Here is a 22,053-nt window from a genome sequence, read left to right on the forward strand (position 1 = left end):
ATGAGGAGCACCCCATCCCAGCTGCGTCACCACTGCCCTAGCACGGAGTGCACTGGGGGTGATGGTGTTACGTGAGAGGGAAGATGGGAATAATTGTTGGTCTAGAATTTAGCATCTCTGGTTTTTTTCCATGTCTGTTTCCTAACCCTGTATTTGTAACCCTGCTGGGTTGATCTCACTGTGACAGGTGGAGAGGGCATGAAGTGGGAACCCTCCCTTCTCACAACAACAGGAGACAGAGCATTCAGTAGCCCATGAAGGGCTACAAAACAGGTAGTATGCCTCCTTTGTGTTATACCTCTGACTAGCCATGAGGTGGCTGGACCTATTAGCACTCCCCTCTGCCTCCCCCGTGCTCTGGGATGCAGGAGGACTCTCCTTGTACTGTCCACAGCTGATATCTACCACGATTAAGCAGGAATGTGTGTCTCAGAGTTATTGCTGTGTGTGTTTGAACATGGATGGATGTGTCAGTGACCAAGGAGACAGGTGGCTCTGGTCACATCTGCAATAGAGCCAGGGAGCTCCTGTACAATTGATCCCAAGTGTTTAAAATAAATTTATTTAACAAACATTAAAATATTAAATGTGGCCATGGAGCGCTGTGTGCTTTGTACCTCAGTACTCGTGCAACCCACTGTGGCCAAGCCCAGCAACAGCTAGCAGGGTCTAGTAACAGAAGGGGGGCCAGATACTTCTCTCCTGCTGCAGCTCTGAGGATCCTGGGGACAGTCCTGTAGTGAGGGCCCTGCCCACGTCAGACAGATGAAAGAGCCACCACACAAGAGAGACGAGAGAGGCAGGACTCATGGGAAAGTCACTTTGAATGGTTTATTGCCAGTGTTACAGAAGTCGACACAAGGTCAGACAGGCGGGAACCACGCCAGAGTTGTAAAAAACACAAAAAACACTTCTAAGTTTTTAGTTTACTTCCAAAAGAACCAAAGAGTTAGTCGTGGCCAAGCCAGCTGCCCATTCCAGGCGGGATGCAAGAGGGAGCTGCAGTTTCTGGCATTTGTTGCTCCACGGGGAGGAGACATGGGTTGCTGCTGCTGTTTAACCAAAGAACAGCAGTGAGGATGTGGTGGAGCTACCTCAGTATTCAGGACAGAGCTTCCAGTGGGGAAGAGGGAATAACCTGGTCCCCTGATTAGTTTGTCCTCAAGGGCTGAGGCAGGTGTTGCATGAGATGAGCAGACTACAGCATTCCTTCCTCCACCTCTCTCGCACACATGTGCAGGAGCTCACAGCCCAGTGGGTTCCAAAGGGTGTTAAGCCCTATTATGAATCACTCTGGGATAGGCCAGATCCCACTCCCAACAGCACCAATACAAGTTTTGCCATTGACTTCAGTGGCAGAAGGATGGGGCTCTAACAACCCCCAGTCCTTGAACCGTTCAGCTTCAGAGGGGGAGTAGTGAGGCTCTTGTGACTCACAAGGACTTCCCACTTCGCTCCCGGGAGTGTAACACTGCACCCATAGAATAGCAATGGGGCAGCCTGAACCCATTTGGATAGGGGGCAAAAGGAGGGCTGGTGTACCAACCAGACTTGATGGGCCACTGATCTCACCAGTTACCTCAGCTATGCATGGATACTGGGCCAGGCTCCAAAGCATATCAGGGTCAGGCATTTTAGGCTTCAGCATAGTCCTGGCAGGATGGTGTCCCCTCTCTGAGTTACGGCAGAACCCACACTTCCATGGTAATAGAAGCAAGAGAGGGGCAAACACCGCCTTCTAACCACCATATCAAGCCACTTGACAGCACTGCCTCCTAACACGGGTGCTGCTCATGCACATGTGCTTTCGCTCTCTGGACCAGGCAGCCCATCCACTCCCCCCGAGGGCATCCTGCCACGCAGCAAAACTGACTTTGCCCCCCATGCCACCATTGTTGCTGTGCCTGGGCAATGTCCACTCAGCTCCAGCAGCTTAACCCTTAGGATGTTGGCATTTTCCAGAGGACCATCCCAAATAAGTCCTCAGGAGGACATGTTCAGTTACGGAGTCTCCAAAAGGTTGATTCAGGTCGAGGAGCAGATAGTATCAGTGTGCACGGAGCTGCAGCCCTGCCCATAATATGCAAACCCATGCCAGCCACGCCCTGCACAGAGCCCCTCCCCACTCCTGACCAGCTGCATTGGGAGATTTGCCTACTCAGGATATTTATAAGAAGACCAGAAATTAAGTTTGTGTTGTAGCAGTGACCCTGTATGCTCCAGGGGGAGGTGCCTGGAGAGACCCATGTATTCTGGAGGAAGCAGTAACTGTGGAGGCACACCTAGGCAGCTGAATTCCCACCATGAACTGCATAGCCAACTAAACTGCTACCCCTGAGAACATACTGCTACCTATGCCTTTCCTCCATCTCCCTCACTTCCCGCCCCACAGCCAGCAACACAAACATACACAAAGGGAATTTACATTAGCAAGAGGGGAGGGGAGCTGTAGCCCAAAACTCAGGTCAGCTCCATCCAAAGAAAAGTGCTTCTTCACCTGCAACACCTCTAAACACAGCAGAAGTGCAGAGAGATCTTCAACCCCAGGTCTCTGGCCATGCAGCAGCATAGAGCAGTAGCTACCAGCCCAGACCTCTGCTCTGCTATCCATCCATTATCAGTGCAAGAAATCACGGGGTGGGGGGTGAACATAGCAGGGCTTTTTCATCTGCAGCATCTATGGTGCTGTGTGTGATCAGGATATTAAGAGTTCCTTCTTCAACCATCAAGCCCAAGTCAACCCCTGGCACAATCCTCCCTATCCTGTCCCAGGAGCGTGACCTGTACATACAGCACAACATGGTACCATAGCAACCACAGCAATTATGCCATGGAAATCCACAGGGTCACAGAGAGAGAGAGAGAGAGAGTTGCCACAACAACTAGGACGCTTAAAGACAGGAGCAAACCATGGGCATTTGTGTGTGTGAGTGAGATGGGGGAGCAGGAACCAGAATGTACCACGCTAGAGGAAACTTGAGAAGAGTGCCTCCTAAAAAAGAAAAATCTTACATTTTGCATTTGCAAAGATTTATTATATTAAATTGCTTAAATAAGTTAATCAACTTAATCTAAAGCAGGAAACTATCCAGCTGTGTAGCTAGTGAGGACCACTCTTGAGGATTAAAGACAGCATCTAGCCTACAATTTGGTGAGTCTGCATGACTGGACAGCACATCAGTAACTAGAGTCTAGATTTATTCCCATTGCCTTCTTGGTTTGTTATGCTCTTTCCTGGTCTCTCTCCTCTCTCTCTCACACACACAAAACAATAAACACCACACAAACGTCTATACAGAGCTGTTTGACCTGTGAACATCTGAAGGGGGAAGATTTCTAAAGGAGTATGAGTAAGATTGTAAATACCAACTAGCACTTGGACTTACAAAGTGCAGGCCTCAAAATGGGTAGGACTGAGGGAGAACAGACTTCATCATCCCAATGGGGAAATGGAGGCAGAGAGATGAAGGTTCAGAAAAGCATCTACTGAGACACCTAGGCCCTGATTTGTGGACGTGCCACGCACACACAACTCCAGATGAAGTGATTGGGAACTGTGGATGCTCAACACCTCTGAACATCAGATCCAAGATGATTCAGATTGGGCCACTGAAATCTGAAGCACCAAGAAATAAGAATCCGAGATCCCTTCTGAGCCTGTTCCCTAAGTGACTTGCCCGAAGCCCCACAGTGAGTTTATACAGACTAGAGCCGAAGTCTCCTGGTGCTCTGGACAGGAAGAGGTTTTCAAAGCTAACCTCGTTGTTTTTAGGACATCTTCCTCCACACTAATGAGATTTGGCAACTCTCAATCACATGTGTGGGGATCTGAGGGAAGGGTTGGGGGAGAGAGAGACTTAATTCATATTTTAAAAGACTCCCCTGTCCCCCTGCACAGTGGTACATTCCATTGCCTTAAAAAACAAAAAACCCAGCCCCCTGTATATTATTACTCCCCAGGCTCAGGATGCCAGTATTGGGGGGAAATTAAAGAGAGAGGAGGCAAAGGGGGTGCAAATGAGTCTCACTAGAGCAGTGGCCAGATCCAGAGCCCATGGAGCACAGCTGCTCAGAGCCAGGAGGCAGATGTATGAAATGACCTGGGGGAGGTACATGCCATTTTGCCTCTTTTCTCCCCTCACTGGCTGGATGGGAGGGGGAATAAATTTCATCTCTTGCCAGGTGAGAGAGTCCCAGGAAAGACTCTAGAACCCCTAATTGGAGCTTTCAATCTACATGCTTCTTTAAGACTCTGTGGGGCTGCCCTACCCCTCAAATGATGAGTGCCTCCTTGCCCACTCTCTCCAGGGATATTGCTGTCCACCCCTCATTCCCCCTGGCTCTCCTTAGCGCCTGCTTTGGGGCAGTTAGGGGGCTGGAACACTGGCTGTCCTGGCCCCCTGCATGGGGGATCTGGAGCTTCCTGAAGGAGTTGGGATCAGGGAAGAGAGGTGAGTTTGGATCGCATAGGCAGCAGAATAAACTTGACATCAGCTCCTGCTGGGTTCACACCTCTCCTCTCCCAACACAAAGCAGGGGCTTCTGCACATGTCCCTGAGGAGAGACCACACGAGCTCATGACATGTAGGAAAGTGGGAATCCGCCCCAAAGCAGCTCTGCCTCTCCCTCTGCCCCCAAGAAGACACAGTTACAAACAAGAATGTAATCTTATAAAAGACACAGAATGGATACGGCTACATGTCACTTTGCAAACAATAAATGTGATCCCGCCCCTCTCCCCCCCACGCCAGCTGTCCCAGACTTAGTCACCACCCCCCCACCCTGCCTCCAGACTGAGCCAGCCCATGTAGACTCCACCCAAAGCCTAGGAGCCGATTATTTGGCCAGACCACGTCTCGTGCTTTGTGTGCGGGGCCAGGTTGGTGAGCACCACCTCCACAGCCTGGAACTTCTGGTTCTTGGGTGGAATGGGGCAAATTTTGTATGTGACCTCGTCTCCTTCCATGGGGACATACTCCCCCTCGATGCTGGAAGAGAGGAAGACATGGCAGATCGTTAGGGGCTGAAACGAGACCTAAGCCAAAAAAAATAATCAGGAACTAGTGATGTCCTTCGTCACAGGCTGCTCTTGGGGAAGTGGGGACAAATGCTTCATTCCTGAAGACCTGACATCAACTGTGCCCTTTCTATAGGGGTGGGCAGAGCTGCAGTGATAGCCCTTCCTCTCCCTGGCTACAGGATGACGCCATGAGGGGCTCTGGCACCAGGCTGAGTCCCGCTATCTGGGGTCCTTCAATAGGGCAAAAGCAAGCTCACGCCTGTGGCATTCGGGCCCCTGACTCCCTGGGCCCCTTTGGAAATCCCAGCCTTAGTGAATGTTTTGCTGCGGTGGGACGCCGGATTCAGACTCCTGGAGAAGGTTTTATCCCCAGAACAGGTACTGCCCAGCCAGCAGCAGCCTGTGCACTTCACCACCACACACTATGCCTCCAACCTAGAGAGCCCAGTTCTGGAAAGGGGCAGGGCAAAGTAGAGTCCTCCCGTCCCTCCCACCGGAGATTTTAGCCAGTCCTAGGCCTCCATAACCAATCTCATCAGCTAGCCCTCGTGCCTCAGTTAACACTCGTCATCATGGCTATTTGTGTGATGTGAACGCATCTCCACAACAAACTTACCTGAGATCCCCCTGGCCCCTCTAGCCCAAACTCACTTCTCACAGGCCCCAAACAGCCATCAAGTGGCAACAATTTCTGGTCATTCCCATCTATTGTTACCAGTGACCTCCAAGTTAAAGGATCCTGTCCCATTCGCAGTCCCCTTAGACATCCAGTCCTCCCAGACCTAGCAATGCCCTCAAGGTGAAAGGCTCTATATCCCACTCCCCACAGGACTCACTCAGACACGTGTACAAATATGTCCTCTGTGCCCTTCTCTGGAGTGATGAAGCCGTGGCCCTGGGAGCGTGAGAACTGCTTACAGACACCCTTGAAGACAGGGCCAGCGGAGGCACGAGCCGTCCTAGGGAAGAAGAGAGGAGTGGGGAAGAGGTGAAGTAGTCTCACAGTTGGTACCACAAGAGACACCATTGGGCAGTGCCACTTAAAGGAGCCAGACCAATCAGTCTCACCACATCTTTAGCCCAGGAGAGGGTTGTGTCGCCACTTTTCTAAACAACATGGTGTCCCTTACCATTAGGATCATGGTCTTGTGTTCCCAGGACCACTGAACTGGCAGTCCAGGGGGTAATGAGTATCTTTTATATATTCCATCTGCCAAGAAGCTAGATACTAAAGTGACTGGTGCTCTTAATACCAGAGTTAGAACCGCACACTGGGGATAAAGAAGAGAGTTTGTTTGAAAGTGTCAGTTGTTTACAGGGTCTTCTGGTTGCCATGGACACCACTCAGTTTAGCAGGACAGACACTGTTAATCACGTTCTCGCTGAAGATCAAGGTTGCAATTACAATCAGGAGGCAGATTTTTAGGACCCTCTCCTCTGCCAGAAGTGTCTTTCCACAACGGACAATCCCAAACCCAGCCAGTCAGACCCAGGTATTGCTGGCGCTGCAGCGGAGAGGTAGGGGGTGGAAGAGGAAAAGCTTGGGTCAGAAATCAGGCAGCTATTTACAAAATTAACAGACCATAGCCAGTCAATAGCCTCCCTTCAAGGGGGGCAGGTAGATCAGTCACTACGCGACTGAAAGGGCTGGGCCCCCTATGCCACACAGAGCACTTCTCTCAACCTCTGCTCCATGTGCTGCACACGGGGGGGGAGGAGGGGGACTCAGCCACACACTCACCATGTCAGGTGGCCACCAGCTAGGGAGGCAGCAGCCCAGGGTGCCACAGCGGCACCACTGGAATAGCACTCTGAGTGCCAATCACCCACCAAAGTGCCAGTCCCAGACAGCTCTTCACCAGCCCTGGAGCATCTGCCAATCTGCTCCCCCACTCCTGCTAAGGGGCAGCTCCCATTTTTACTCAGTTGAGGGGGAGGGGTATGTGGGGGAGGGGTCCTTGGCAGCCTAGAATCCTTTGCATCTGTTACCTCAGGACCTCCTTTGAAGCATCACTAACTAGTGCAGAGGGTTCTAGGAGAGAGGGGGGCTGAAGTTAGATGCACCTGCCGTGTGCTTTTGAGTGGGTACTGCTATCTCTGTTTAGAGGAGGAGATGACAGTAGGGAACCAGCTGGGTGGGTGGAAGTAAGGGAGCTATTTGTGGAGGCCTCAGATCCCCTCCTTGCCTAGGGCACCCGGGGACACGGATTTGAGTTTGCTCACCATGAGCATTGTTGGGGTGTAACAATACATGCACACGTACCCCTTCGCAGAGACCACAGGGCAAGTGCCAGCTCAGTTACACATAAGCTGTTCCCCTGTCTGCAGCACACACTCAAAAACACATTCTTCACAGCCGTGCCTCCCCTGGCTTCCTAGTCCTTGTGTATATGCATCATCCAGGTCAGCACAGCTCCGGGAATACCTGCTTGTCTGTGAGCTACTGTGGTTGAACCAGCAAAGGGAGACCGCCCCAGTGGGTGTCTGGGTGTGATCACACACAAACAGCAGCTACAATCTCTCCCATTGCTCCCCCACATTGGAGCTGTTCACAAGATTTTTATACTCTGCCCTATTGCCCCTTGTGCAGTGACCACCCCGTCCGACCCTCAGCAGCATAAGCCAGATACTTACGCAGAGTATGTTCTGGTTCTTTTGGTGGGGAGGGGGCTGGGCAGGTCCCGGAGGAGAAGATTGCCCCGCTCCCAGATCCGACTTCCCTCCCGGTGAAAGGGGAAGGTGGGCCAGACAGGCGACTTCGGAGAGTGGAGGGTTGGGACTGTCGGAGGGGTGGTTGGGTCTGACGACATGGCGTGGCTGGCAGGATGATCCGTCTTTTGGAGGGGAAAGTGGCAACAGGAAGGAGAGAGCGAGCTCACAGTTTTGGCTCTTACTTCAACCTATGGTACAAAGCAGAGAAAGAGAGGGTCTAACATACAGGGAACAGACAGTGTACTCTGCAGCCAATTGCCCCCCTCTCTCTCATTGCATCCTATCTCATAGGATGAACAGGGCCAGGCCTGGCCAGTGCTTGAGCTGGAGATCAGCAAGGAGAAGCTCGGTGCTGTAGAGGTGATGTTAGCAAAATGGTAGGCGGTGGCGTTCCCTGTGAGTCTGTACAGACCCCAAAGCCCCAGTGCGCTGTAACAGCATGGAGGTGCGGGCAGGGTGGGAATGGGTCGCAGACCTGGGGACAAGGGTGGTGGTTGTTTTTGAAATCAAGCTGGGTCACAGTGGGGCATGCTTTAAGCACAGCTTTTTACAAAAGCTCCTGTGTCGTATCGCTCCTGCGGCCGCCAGATTGGGCTCCACACCCCCACAGATGCAGGCACAACCCACTCATCACCCCCCCCCATATCGCCCCTCCCCTCTGGAACCCACACTGTTCTCACAAGAGGGGAGGGCAAAGGAAAAAGTGGAAAGCAGCCAGCGGCTCTGGGTAGTCCCAAATCCTCCTCGGCTCCTGTGAGCAATAGGACGGTCATGGCTCCACCCCCCTCCCTCCCTGCAGCATCCAGCCTGGGAAGGGGCAGAGGGGACCCTGTTCCCACCCCTCACTGGCCTGGGAAAGGGAGGTAAAGAACCCCAGGAGCTGCAGGAGGAGCAGAGGTGAGGCTGGGGACAGAATTGGTGGGGCCAGAATCACTTGCTGGACAGGTGAATGGACACATATGGGCGTGATGAGACCCCCTACATACATTTGTCAGATCACTTAAGCACTGGGTACAGTTTGTAATCCAAGGTGGTGGTGGGGGGGAAATCAAGGTAATCTCTCCCCCCTTCCCCCCCTTGTGGTTAGAAAATATCCGTCTGTGGCTGCTGCTGCAGGGACCCATGTCCTTGGAGAGATGGGCCCCATCCAGAAAGCGACTAGGCTGGATAGAGCTGCAAGAACTGCCGCTGGCTGCCCATTTGACCCAATTTTATTGACTTTGCTGTCGTCTTGAGGGACCCATCTCCAATCCCTTTACTGTTGAGAGTCAGAGCTGCGGGAGGGATCAAAACCTTGTACTTCTGCTTGAAGGAACCTTCAGATATTCTCTAGGTAGGGGCTGGGGAGGAATTTCCCCAACAACTTGCCTGGTGAATTTAGGAGGATTTAGCTCCACTACCTCCATTGCAATGAATGTGAGCTGTGCAGCTAAATCCCGTAGCAGGCTTTGAAAATTTCATCCTATAGAACAGAGCTACTGGTAACTCCCACTGGTTAGACATATGGGGTGGGACTTTTCAGATGTGGTTTAGGGCAGGGCTACGCTAGAAACTTTTGCGGGTATAGTAAATTCAGTTGGGGTGGGATTTTTGTGTGACATTTCTATACCAGCAAAAGGCCTAGTGTAGCAGTGGTTGTACCAGCATAAAAGTTGGTAGTAAATATTAGCTTTACGATTTATAATGTTAAACTCTCATCATTGTTATATGCTAACCAAAGTCCTCTTTATGTCGTGAATCAAAATATTTAGTGCCTTATATCTACTGAAATGGAAAAGTACTTTGTCCTTCAATTGAACCTAATGGGTGAAGGAAACACTGAATTCAGTAATGGAATGTGTATAATCTTTTACCCTGACCTTACTAATACAGCCAGACACCCAGGGAAGGGACCCCTCAAAACTAATGAAAGGTACTTACAGAAGTATGTTATAATAAATAAGACTGGGTAATTTGTAAGGAATGCTTATGATCTAATTATGTTCTCTGAGCAATAAGAGGTACTTGTGATTGCAAATGTTTTCTGTAAGGGGTGAAATAATGACCCACTGAAAGGTGTTTTTAACTCATTAAGAACTGCCAGTTGCCACAGGTGTCAGTAATAATGACCAGATCAGAAAGCCCTTTAGTCTAACTCAGTCATGGAACCTGGGACAGCCATGACAGAAATGCCATAAGTAATTAGGTAAGATAAGGTATCAAAAGCAAAACAGGGTGAAACTAATCATGGGAAAGTATTTTTCCCTCCAAAAAGGCATTTCTTTGTCTCACACCCTATAAAGGGACAGAGGTTTGGGGAGTTAGATTGGGAATGAACGCTGCCAGCATTCCAGCAGGTACAGAGGAAGGGCCCAAACTACCTTCTCTTCACCATCTACATGGTGTGGGAAGACATGTTTTCTTTCTGTATCCTGTGCGGTGCTGTATGAATCTTTGATTAAATAATTCCATTGGAGCCAGTTATTCTGACATTTTCCATTGTTATTACATTCCAACACACCACAAAGTGCTTTTATCAGCGTAGCTTATTTTGCTTTGGGAACCAGTATAAGCTCTACTGGCAAAAACACTCCTTTGCCAACTTAAGCTGCATCCACCCCAGGAGATACCAACACACCTTTTCTAGTGTAAACCTAGCCTAAGGAGCACAACTCCCATTGGTTTTCAGTGGGTGTTGAGTATCCAAATCTCTTTGGCCCTTTTGAAAATCTCTCCCATTGTTTTCTAAATCCCACGAGTAGATTTGAGAGGTCAGTATGGGCATAATGCCCCCCTCACAATCCCACCCCCCGGTCTCTGCTGGGATCTAGGTGCTACTGGAATACGAATAAGAGTTTCTATACTAGCATTCAGAAATGCATCTGCCGTTGGAGGAAACAAACCCTTATCCTCCCTCCCAACCCATCTCCGTAAGCTTTGTGAACATCAAGGCACGTAGAATGGGCCAACTCAAAATTAGCCAAAGGAAAGTGAACCCCATGGAAGCTGTTCCATTGAATAGAATCATCTCCGTTTTTGTCTTGTCGTCCCAGATTCATGCTGTGCCTCACAAACTGGCATTGACGTCCACTACATTGTTGTCACCACCTCTTTCTTTTAACGGTCTTCTCCATTTCCGTTGCCTTCCCACTTAATCTCCTATAGCTAAGCTAATCATCTCAAGTTATTTTTTCCCCACACCAGAAAGAAAAAGAGCTAGAACGGTATCTAGTGATGGTTCTGTAAGCTGAGGTACCCGTGCCCCATCCTTCCTCTTCTACCAGGGGCTTACCCAGACACTTTCCAGATGCTGGAAAGCCCTGGAGGGACCCCTCAGGGATACTCAGGCAATAGAAAGTCACAATGCAGTTGTGGAACCCCCATCACTGGAGGTATTTAAGAACAGGCTGGGCAGACACCTGTTGGGGTGATCTAGGTTTCCTTGGTCCTGCCTCAGCGCAGGGCACTGGACTAGATGACCTTTCAAGGTCCCTTCCAGCCCTACATTTCTGTGATTCTATGCCTTTTCGAGGCAAACATGCTGCAGAGTGACTATTCACCAGACTCCCCACTCAGCCTGGCCATGCCCACGCACATAACATCTTCACTGAGCCAGAGAGAGTCCAACTTTTAAAGAAACCCATCAGTTTATTGCTTTAGAAAAGTTGTGCTTGTCCTGGGACTTGGCAATAGAACATTGACCTGCCTGTTGCTTAATCTCCCTGTGCCTCCATTTCCCCTCCTACCCTTTGACTCAGCCATTTACATTGTAAGTTCTTCAGGACAAGGACTCTGTGCTGCTGTACAGTGTCTAGCACAACTGGGCCCCCCATCTCAGTCAGGGCACTAGATACTAACATAACGCTAACAATTAATTTTGATTTGAACCACAGAGCAGAAGTGGATATTGAGAGTTGACTCAACACCCGGATGCCCTTTTTTGGGAGCACAGAGTTTGTTTCCCAATCCACCTTGAACGGATGGAAGAAGTAGTTTCTCTCTCTAGTTTCCCATTGTAAAGGTTTCCATGCAGATTTTAAGCTCCTCTGTGCCTGATGATGTCAGGTGGCTCTTCAGAAAGACGTATGATCTGGAGAAACGGTCTGAAGTAAATAGGATGAAATTCAATAAAGACAAATGCAAAGTACTCCATTTAGGAAGGAACAATCAGTTGCACACATACAAAATGGGGAATGACTGCCTAGGAAGGAGTACTGCGGAAAGGGATCTGGGTGTCATAGAGGACCACAAGCTAAATATGAGTCAACAGTGCAACACTGTTGCAAAAAAAGCAAACATCATTCTGGGATGTATTAGCAGGAGTATTGTAAGTAAGACATGAGAAGTAATTCTTCTGCTCTACTCTGCACTGATTAGGCCTCAGCTAGAGTATTGTGTCCAGTTCTGGGCACCACATTTCAGGAAAGATGTGGTGGACAAATTGGAGAAAGTCCAGAGAAGAGCAACAAAAATGATTAAAGGTCTAGAAAATGTGACCTATGAGGAAAGATTGAAAAAAATTGAGTTTGTTTAGTCTGGAGAAGAGAAGACAAGACAGAGAGGGGACATAACAGTTTTCAAGTACATAAAAGGTTGTTACAAGGAGGAGGGAGAAAAATTGTTCTTCTTAACCTCTGAGGATAGCACAAGAAGCAATGGGCTTAAATTGCAGCAAGGGCGATTTAGGTTTGACACTAGGAAAAACTTCCTTACTGTCAGGGTGGTTAAGCACTGGAATAAATTGCCTAGGGAGGTTGTGAAATCTCCATCATTGGGGTTTTTTAAGAGCAGGTTGGACAAACACCTGTCAGGAATGATCTAGATAATACTTAGTCCTGCCTTGAGTGCAGGGGACTGGACTAGATGGCCTCTCAAGGTCCCTTCCAGTTCTATATATGCAGGAATGCCAACCCCACACATTCAAAAATCAGGAATTGTGAGATTGGCATAATATGAGATGTTTAAAAATTGAGGGGGGGAGGACCTTCTGTTTTTAGAACCTTAAGGGTTCATGTTCTCAAGCTTCTATCTGCTGCCACGAAGGCTAGAAAGTCTCACGTAATAAAGCTAGGGCTTTAAGACAGACAGCAAATTCAGAGAGACAAGCAATTAAATTGCAAGAGTTGGCAACACTCAGGTGCCGGACTTTACACTAAGGATGAGAAATCAGATACTGTTGTGGGCGATCTGGCCTCAGCTGAAATCAGAATCAGAGCCATTATCACAGGGGTGGGCAAACTATGGCCCGGGGGCTGCATTCAGCCCCCCAGATGTTTTAATCTAGCCCTCGAGCTCCTGCCGGGGAGCAGGGTCTGGGGCTTGCCCCATTCCGCATGGCTCCCAGAAGCAGCGGCATGTCCCCCCTCTGGCTCCTATGCGTAGGGGCAGCCAGGGGGTTCCGCATGCTGCCCCGGACCCAAGCGCTGCCCCCACAGTTCCCATTGGCTGGGAACCACAGCCAATGGGAGCTGCAGGGGCGGCGCCTGCAGATAGGGCAGCGTGCAGAGCCGCTTGGCCGCGCCTCTGCATAGGAGCCGGAGGGGCGGGGACATGCCGCTGCTTCTGGGAGCTGTTTGAGCTAAGCGCTGCCCAGAGCCTGGACCCATAGGTGCCGACTCCGTGGGTGCTCCGGGGCTGGCTCCCCACTGCACCCCCCTGCCCCAGCTCACCTCCACCTCTGCCTCCTCCTCCCCTCCTGAGCACGACAAGTGGCTGCTTTTTTCCCCTCGCTCCCACCGCTTGCCACTGCAAAACAGCTGTTTCACGTGACAAGCCTGGGAGGAGGGGGAGCACGGCGCACTCAGGGGATGAGGCAGGGCCGGGATGGGTATTTGGGGAGGGGTCCAATAGGGGCAGGGAGGGGGCGGGGTTAGGGCGGGGTTTTGGGAAGGGGTTGGAATGGGGGCGGGACAGGAGTGGGACGGGGTGGAGTCAGGGCAGGGCTGGGGGTGGGGGGTGCGCGAGCACCCACTGGCGCCATGAGAAGTTGGCACCTGTGCCTGCACCCCGATGCCCTCCTGCACCCCAACCCCTGATCCCCCTCTGAATCCCTCGGTCCCAGCCCAGAGCACCCTCCTGCACCCCAAACCCACTCCAGAGCCCCCAGCTGGAGCCCTCACCCCCTCCCACACCCCAACCCCCAATTTTGTGAGCATTCATGGCCTGTCATACAATTTCCATACCCAGATGTGGCCCTCAGGCCAAAAAGTTTGCCCACCCCTGCATTATCAGAATCCCAGAGCTAGTTGTTTACTCATTTTGAAATCACCATGTGAGTGCGATCTCAACTGTTTTTGGCACTTGGCCCAGTTGCACAGTAATGCTAGCTCTGATGGCGCAAGAGGCATTTAGAGAGGTTATTTTTTGTACATTGCTATCCTGTTGGGCAATTCAGTGGCCTCTATTTGATGTGCATATGTGATGTCACCGGGAGGCAGCTGTTGTGGATGCATCACTTTGGGGGTTGTTTTGTTTTTAAGCTGCATTCACTTTAAGATGTGGGGAGAGCTCACCCTTCCCAAATGGAGGGGGGTCCTGGGCAAATCCCAATGGTAGTTTCAGTTGGAGCTGGGGTATATTTCACACCTCAGACTGTCCTATGACTCTGCATTTAAACTGCTGCCATGGTCCAGTTCAAAGGCCTTTGCACTGCAGCAGCGAATGAGTGACTCCTAGGCCTCTGGTGCGGCAGACCCCTTCAGAGGTAGCAGCTCTATGGATATGCCAGAGACGAATGTATTAGCTTTATCTAATCACATGCCTGAAATCATCCCAAACAGAACTTAACTGGCACCAGTTAGGATAAAAGTGACCATGCCCTCATGCAGTGCGGGTAAGTGGATTTCCAGGACATGCTCCACGTGAGTAGCTGTCCACCATAGAAACATAGAACTGGAAGGGACCTCAAGAGGTCTTCTAGTCCAGTCTCCTGCACTTGTGGCAGGACTAATTATCTAGACCATTCCTGACAGGTGTTTGTCCAACCGGCTCTTAAAAATCCCCAATGATGGAGATTCCATAACCTCCCTAGGCAATTTATTCCAGTGCTTAACCACCCTGACAGTTAGGAAGTTTTTCCTAATGTCCAACTTGAACCTCCCTTGCTGCAATTTAAGCCCATTGCTTCTTGTTCTGGTTTACTTCTGAGGATAGGACCATTTTTCCTTCCTCTTCCTTGTAAGAGCTTTACACATACTTGAAAACTGTTATGTCCCCTCTCAGTCTTCTTTTCCAGACTAAACAAACCCAATTTTTTGTCAATCTTCCCTCATAGGTCATGTTTTCTAGACCTTTAATCATTTTTGTTGCTCTTCTCTGGACTTTCTCCAATTTGTCCACATCCTTCCTGAAATGTGGCGCCCAGAACTGGACACAATACTCCAGTTGAGGCCTAATCAGAGTGGAGTTGAACGGAAGAATTACTTCGCGTATCTTGCTTACCACACTCCTGCTAATACATCCCAGAATGATGTTTGCTTTTTTTGCAACTGTATAACACTGTTGACTCGTGGTCCACTATGACCCCCAGATCTCTTTCCGCAGTACTTTCTGCTTGTGGTCCACTATGACCCCCAGATCTCTTTCCGCAGTACTTTCTGCTTGTGGTCCACTATGACCCCCAGATCTCTTTCTGCAGTACTTCTTCCTAGGCAGTCATTTCCCATTTTGAATGTGTACAACTGATTGTTCCTTCCTAAGTGAAGTACTTTGCATTTGTCCTTATTGAATTTCATCCTATTTACTCCAGACCATTTCTCCAGTTTGTCCAGATCATTTTGAATGTTAATCCTATCCTCCCAAGCACTTGCACCATGCTGTGGGCATGGGAAACAGGGCAGTTGTACAGAGGCTGCGAACATGATGCTGTCAGATTCCAGAAGGAAAAGTAACTTTTGTCCAGGGGAGGGGTAAGAGAAAGATACCCCCTGGCTTGGTGGGGCTCATGGGTAGATGCAGTTTGCGTGTGTTGGGGAACAAAGCTTTGAAAGGCTACCTGAGCTCCATGCCCCCAGTTTGTAATTAAACCACCAGCACCACCTCCAGCTGGGCTCATTTAACACCCCAGGAAAGCCAGAGATTTGAAATTCAGTTCCAAACTCGTGCATAGCCTCCTGAGATAGGAACAGAGTCCTTGGTGCACGGATAAAGAGGGTCCCCTCCCCTCCACTCTGAAAAGAGAAGGTACGGAGGGTTTTGGGGAAGTTTTCTAGGTCAGTTCCAGTTTCAGGAAGAAAGAAGCCGAGTCGAGCAGTCTCCCACCCTCCTCCCACATGTTTTGTTTTCTCTGCAAGTTGCTGAGCCCAGAACGCTGCCAGCATTCATCCTGGCTCTGCCCCAGACGACACCTGTATCCATGCCTTAACCACTTCCCATCTGAACAACTGCCATTGCCACTTGTGATCCCCCCAAACTCTTTACTCAGCTTCCCTGGGTCCTGAATACTGAGGCCATGCTGCTCTCATTCTAGGAAGTGGGCCTGGTCTATGCTAGGAGTGCTTTCCCAATATACCAGCAAAGTGCTTCGAACGTGGGCACCGCTGTACTGGCAAAGCTGTGCTTTCACTGGTATAGCCACATTGACAAGAGAGGCTTTTGCCAGCACAGCTATGGCAGGCAGAGATCACAACTCAGCATCACTCCCACCCTCTTTGGTGGCTTCCTTGCCATGTTCCTAACCACTTCAAACCATCCTTGGGTCCTTCCCTGACTTCCTAGCCATCCCCCCACCCCTTCCACATCCCTTCTAAATAGTCAGTGGGCAGCAGAGAGACAACAAAGTTCCAAATGGCCACAAATTTGCTATACTGTCCCTTCTCCCAGCCCCATCCACCTTTCCTGCCTCCTACCATTTTCCTCTCACTGGAACCAGACTGGCTCACATCATAGCATGGGGGGGGGGGGGGGGGGGGAGAGACGGGGACTTTTTTGACTGTTTGTAGAATGTCATCTACTTCCACTGAAATGAAACGTCAGGATTAGGTAACTTCTTGCAGCATCACTCCAAAGATTGCACCAGAGCCCTCTGGCTCCTACATTCGGCAGAGGGGACTATTTCCACTTCCTTCTCCCCTATGGGGAAGCAGCAGTTGCTACAAAATGGTGCTGTACAGCCTCCTCTGGCCCGCTCCATTCTAAGAGCTACAGGACACACACAGAGACCCAAGAGCACACCAGTTCTGAAACCTGATCAGATCTGGATTTAGCCCGGCAGCCGGATTAAGACAGCAGCACTACAGGGGTGCATCTAGGGCCCCCAGTTTCTGGAGTCACATGATTACATCAGCAGGGCAGCTTTTTTTAAAATAAGAGTTTCTAGCCCTTATGGTTGGTTATGCTTGGGTCACATTTAGCAATCTAGAGCCATCTGCTGGGGTCTGCAGCCAGCCTGGAACAGTGGCTCTGAGAGGTGTGAACTGCCCCCGGCTTCTTATCTGGCTCTGGAAGAACCCTGCTAACATCACCCCAATAAGGGATTATGGGTATGACAGGAAAGAGTGTAAGGGGCCCTGCCCTTTCACCCAAGCAGGTAGATCCTGGTTGCTGAGTTAAGTACTAGGGGGATCCCAGTCTGCCACCCCTGCTTCTCCAGAGGGCAGAGAAGACAGAATCCCTGCTGTCCTCTGGAGGGTGGGGAAGAAGAGGCCCCATATTGCTGCCCCTGTCTCTCTGGGAAGGGAGTGGGGGTCCTCCTGCCATCACCAATCCAAGTGGGGGTGGAGCCACAGGGACAGAGATACGAGAGGCCCCATGGCCTGGGGCTATCAGGGCACAATACCTTACTGCAACCCTCTTTGGGCCTAAGCCAGAACCCTCTCGCTGAGCCCCCTTTTCTTTTAGTCAAAAAAGCTTTGATCAGCCATCTGTGACCAGGCCTGCTTGGGGTAAAACAGCAGCACACTTACAGAGCTGGAGGGGGGGGGCGGGGGGAGGGAGCCCCAGTAGGGAAAACAGATTAGTCAAAATGCATTGAGAGAGCTGGGTGGAGGAAGAGCAGGGCCCCAGGGCTAGAACAGCAGGAAGGGACATAGTAAGCTGCACTGCAGAGTTTTCTGCTTTGGAATCTCTTATGCTAATGTTCTTGCATCACTTCATTCCTATTCTGGTGCCTAGACACCACAGCGATCTGCACCTTCCAAATGTCTAGACGGAGGTATATTGACAGATGCAAGGACAGGGTCAGGTCTGCAGTAGCAGGGGATGCTGCAGCTCACAACTGAAATGCATTGGGAGAGCTGCGCAAAAGGTTGCACAGCACCTGCTTGTATTGTGCCTGCTTGAGACCAGTGCTTTCAATCCAATTAAGGACACTGATCAACCCCGATTTTACCTCCTTCCCTTCCCTTGGTGTCCACCACTTTAGATGCAGATCTGCCAGGTTTGCCTTCTCTGAAGGCATGTGACCAGCCTCCAAGAAGAAGCAAGCACGTCACTGTAGGCCTTTGCTAAGATACAGCTGGCATTTCAGGTGCTGTATCTTAGGGGAATGTAGGGTCATATGTCACCAGATCTAGTGACAGATCCATTCCCTGCTTCTCAGGTAGTGAATGAGAAGAGGGGTGGGGAAGTTCTCAGGCGACAACGCAGCAGCAGCTTTCAGGTATGAATTGAATGCTGTCCAGCCCTAGAGCATGGCAGTGTTGCCAACACCTGGTTTTATCAGATGACTTGCACTAGTTGGCGTTTTGCATAAAGCTCCAGCTGATGGAGCCAAGAGATTACAAGAGAATCTCAGCTCTCTTTTAAAAGAAAGTTTCTAGCTCTCCTGGTTGCAGAGAAATGTGCGAAAACATGACGATAGCGTCACCGAAAGGCTCAAAACCCAGATGGCAAAGAACAAGAACCCAGTATTTGTTATTATTCGAATTTTTTAAGCCACGCTCCTGCTTTGAGCACTTGGGGTGGTAGCATTGGAGTAGTATCCTGTATAGCCACAGAACAGATACAGTGTGGGGAGTGGCACTGCTGGCTTCCCGACCCACACGGACCAGGCCTTCCTCCTGATCTGGGCTAGAGGAGAGGTCTGTCTCCATGTTCATGGCAATGGGAGCAGGACTCATCCCTCAATCTCTGGCCTCTTTGCTCAAATAGTCAAGAAGGGAGCCAAGTGTGTTGGGAGCTCTTTATAACAAGGACCCCTGTCTGCTAGGAAATTAGCTGACACCCCCTCCAACCCACCACAAGTCTTTACACATGGACCATAGAACAGTCAGCAGCTTTGAGTCACTGCCAGTTCAGGGGTCACTTGAGCCAGCAGCTGAGAAGCGACAGGCTGGGTGTCATATCAGTCCCCTCAGCCATCCAGGCCTGCAGGCCAACGTGCGACCTGCTCTTTGGGCAGCAAAGGCAGAAACAGCCGTGTGCTGGAAAAGGCTACGTCACGGAGAGGACGTGCACAGCGGCGAGTGGCACAGTCCCAACAAAGCACCTTCCCTGCCTGCCCTAATCCCTGCAGGAAGCAAGGCAGTGCAGTAATCAAGGCTGAAATAGTGTTGTGTACATACAGACAAGTCCCATCCCCCTTCCCCCCCCCCCCCCCCCAACACCCTCCACCCTCTGCTAGTCAGGCACACCTCCAGCATGCAGGCACCAGAACTAACTGGAGGCAGGTGCAGGGACTGGGCGCACACACACCCCCTCCAAAGTCCCTCAGTGCAAGAAGCAGCCCCATGGGGGATGTCAGACTAAATGAAGGACCTTTGAGTGCCCCAAGATCTCCCCCAATGGGAGATCACTCAGATCAGTCTGAAATAAACTAATGGCTCCCGCCCCACCCCGCCCTTCTTCTGGCATCTGAATTCTAACAATGTCCGAGGGCTCCCTCCGCCCCCACACTCAGATCCTGCCCTCAGACTCGGGAAGAGGTGGGGAGGGGAGATCAGAAGAGCAAGCTGGATTTCCTCTGGGACGTACAGTGATCTCCAAGAAGTGGCTTGTCTCTCATTGCTGGATAATGGCACTTCATTACTTTGTACCACAGACCAGCTTAGGCAGCTTGCCTCAGAACTGTCCCCGAGCTCTCATTTGGACTGTCCGTGCCCTCCAGTGACCCACTCCCATTGAGGGCTTGCCCTCTCCCTGCCAAGAGTCTCACAGGGGTGCCATCAAATTGTCTATCAGACACTTATACTTGGAGACTCCATCCCTAAGGGAGTCTGCAAACAAGCCTCACTGGATGATCCTCTTTGTTCCTAGACGTTAAGCCAACACCTGCCTTTCTCCCCCCCCCCCCCCCCGGCTTCCAGATCAGCCCCCGCAGCAGTGATTTCTCACCTCCTCTGCCTCTGCCAGGCTCTTGCTGGATCCAAGGGTCAATCCTCCAGGCTGGTTTGTGCCCCAGTAACAGCGTTGCCTCTCTCCTGTCTGCTCCCGTGGCCTTGGACGGCCCCTCCACCCTTCCTATGTGTGCTCCCCTCCCCTCCCACACGCAGCACTGAGCACAGATCTGGCAGAGGGACTGCTTCCTATCTCTGTGAAACACCACCCAGCGTGCTGCAAAACAACACAGAAGGCTGAAGGAGGGGAATCCGTGCCAACCCCCCAGCCGCACCGCTGCGTGACACAGCCAGGGATTGCTGCCACCTAATACGCAGCGAGGCGGGGGCTGGGGACTCAAGAGACAGGCTCCAAAATGGACCGGACCACAGTAGAAGCCTGCTCACCTCTGCCCCAGTCTTTTACAAAGGACAGGAAGCCAGGGCTCTGGTCACTGGCGGTCATTACAGATCCCAGGGCACGTCTCAAAATTAGGGTTGTTCACAATAAGATCCTGGCCAGACTCCAAATCAGATAATATTCTGTTGGCCTAACCCCATCTCCCGTGGGTTCTAATTGTCACTCCCCCGCCTAAGACATTGTTGAATTGTCACTGGCAGTCACACTCCTCAAGCCACGCAACCCCCACCCCGATAGAATGACAAAGCTTAACATTTATCTAAAACCAATCTCTGTCTATTCCGCCTGCTCGGCATTTGGGATTATTGTAGCATCATTTCCCTTTGCTACATTTGCTCAGATATTGGCATTTGAAACTAAAGGGATTATCTTCCCCACCGCCCAAGTCTCTTCCTCTCCCTTGGGGTCCCACCTTCTCCGCCTTCCCCCAGTCAATCCTGGAGGGCAGTCAGTCACCCAACACAACGCCTGTAACATCACGACCACTTCTGTGGCCGTGAGAGAGGAACATCACAAGCAAGCTCCGGCAGAAGGAGAAGCCAAGTGTTGGGGAGGAAAAAATCTCATTCCAAAAGACACAAATATCTGCATTAGCCAGGAAGGAAACACAGGAAGTTGCTGGCAGAGCCAACGCTGTTTTCGATTAGCATCTCCCACCTGTTCCTTGACGCCTCATCATGCGACACTTCAATCTCTGTGTTGTCACTTCTTTGGGATTCTTCAGTAGTTTCATGAGGCCGTGGGGCAGACCCATGACAACCAGGACTCTCCCATGCAACCTTCTTGTCCCTGGCCTAGGTGGATGGGCTGAAGGGACATTTTGTAAGAACAAGGAAGAGCCACTGGAGGCAGAGATTGAGGCAGTCACAGAAAGAGCCACACAGGCAGCTGATGGGATGTAAAGTAGCACTCAGCAGTCCCATGGCATTCTACAGCTGCTACTCCTGGAGGAATTCTGCGCCAAGATATTAAATATTCTGTGCACAGTATTTTAAAATTTGGCAAAGTTCTGCGTGTTTTATTTGTCAAAACAACAATATAATCATGCAAGTTTCAATTATTTTGGTAATTTATTTCTAAATACCTGTCAGCAAGTACATCTGTAACAATACAGAAAACACAAGAGATTCAGGAAATGTTTTTTGACAAGTAGATTCCCTACTAGGCCTATTCATACAGAACTCTGGGTAATAACTCATTTAAACTCCAGTACAGAACCATATTTCCCGCATCCCTCAGAAGCAGTGTAAAGGCTTAGAAGTCAGGGATAACGGAGGAGCGGAGGGAGAGTCAAGTAATTGCTGGGAAGGAGCCTGGGTGTGAACTTACAGGGTTGTTGGATATGGGTGGGAGAAATAAGGAACAGTTTTTTGGGGGGGACAGGGAGGGCTTGTTAGGGAGCCTCCACTGTGAAGATGCTGGCTGACCCCTAGCCTCTCCTATTCAGTCAGGAACATCTGCATCTGGACAGCAGGTGACTAGCCTGCTCGGGGAGGCTAGCCCCCACCCAAGGCCTCGCTCCTCCTGCCTGAGGCCCTGCCAGAGCCCCCCCACCTCCCACCCCCTGAGTGCCAGGTAGCATGTGACCCCCCCTCCCAGCCCCAGAGTGCCCCAGCCCTATGTGTCCCTGCACCCCCATTCAGCCCCCACCCCAGTCTGCCCCCCCCCTT

The 22,053-nt window shown here is 50.8% G+C and overlaps 1 protein-coding gene across 1 annotated transcript; it reads right to left on the reverse strand.

Annotated features, from left to right (window-relative positions):
• Positions 1-807: 807 nt before the first annotated feature.
• CSDC2 (cold shock domain containing C2) lies at positions 808-20,104 on the reverse strand. Its single transcript, XM_065404525.1, has 4 exons — positions 19,982-20,104; positions 7,655-7,920; positions 5,857-5,979; positions 808-4,988 (listed from the first exon to the last, which is right to left on the reverse strand). The coding sequence occupies exons 2-4, from the start codon at positions 7,828-7,830 to the stop codon at positions 4,826-4,828; spliced, it is 462 nt and encodes a 153-aa protein (XP_065260597.1). The 5' UTR covers positions 7,831-7,920; positions 19,982-20,104; the 3' UTR covers positions 808-4,825.
• Between the last annotated feature and the right edge of the window lie 1,949 nt (positions 20,105-22,053).

Source organism: Emys orbicularis, chromosome 1 (assembly GCF_028017835.1).
Source record: "Emys orbicularis isolate rEmyOrb1 chromosome 1, rEmyOrb1.hap1, whole genome shotgun sequence".
Taxonomy (NCBI): domain Eukaryota; kingdom Metazoa; phylum Chordata; order Testudines; family Emydidae; genus Emys; species Emys orbicularis.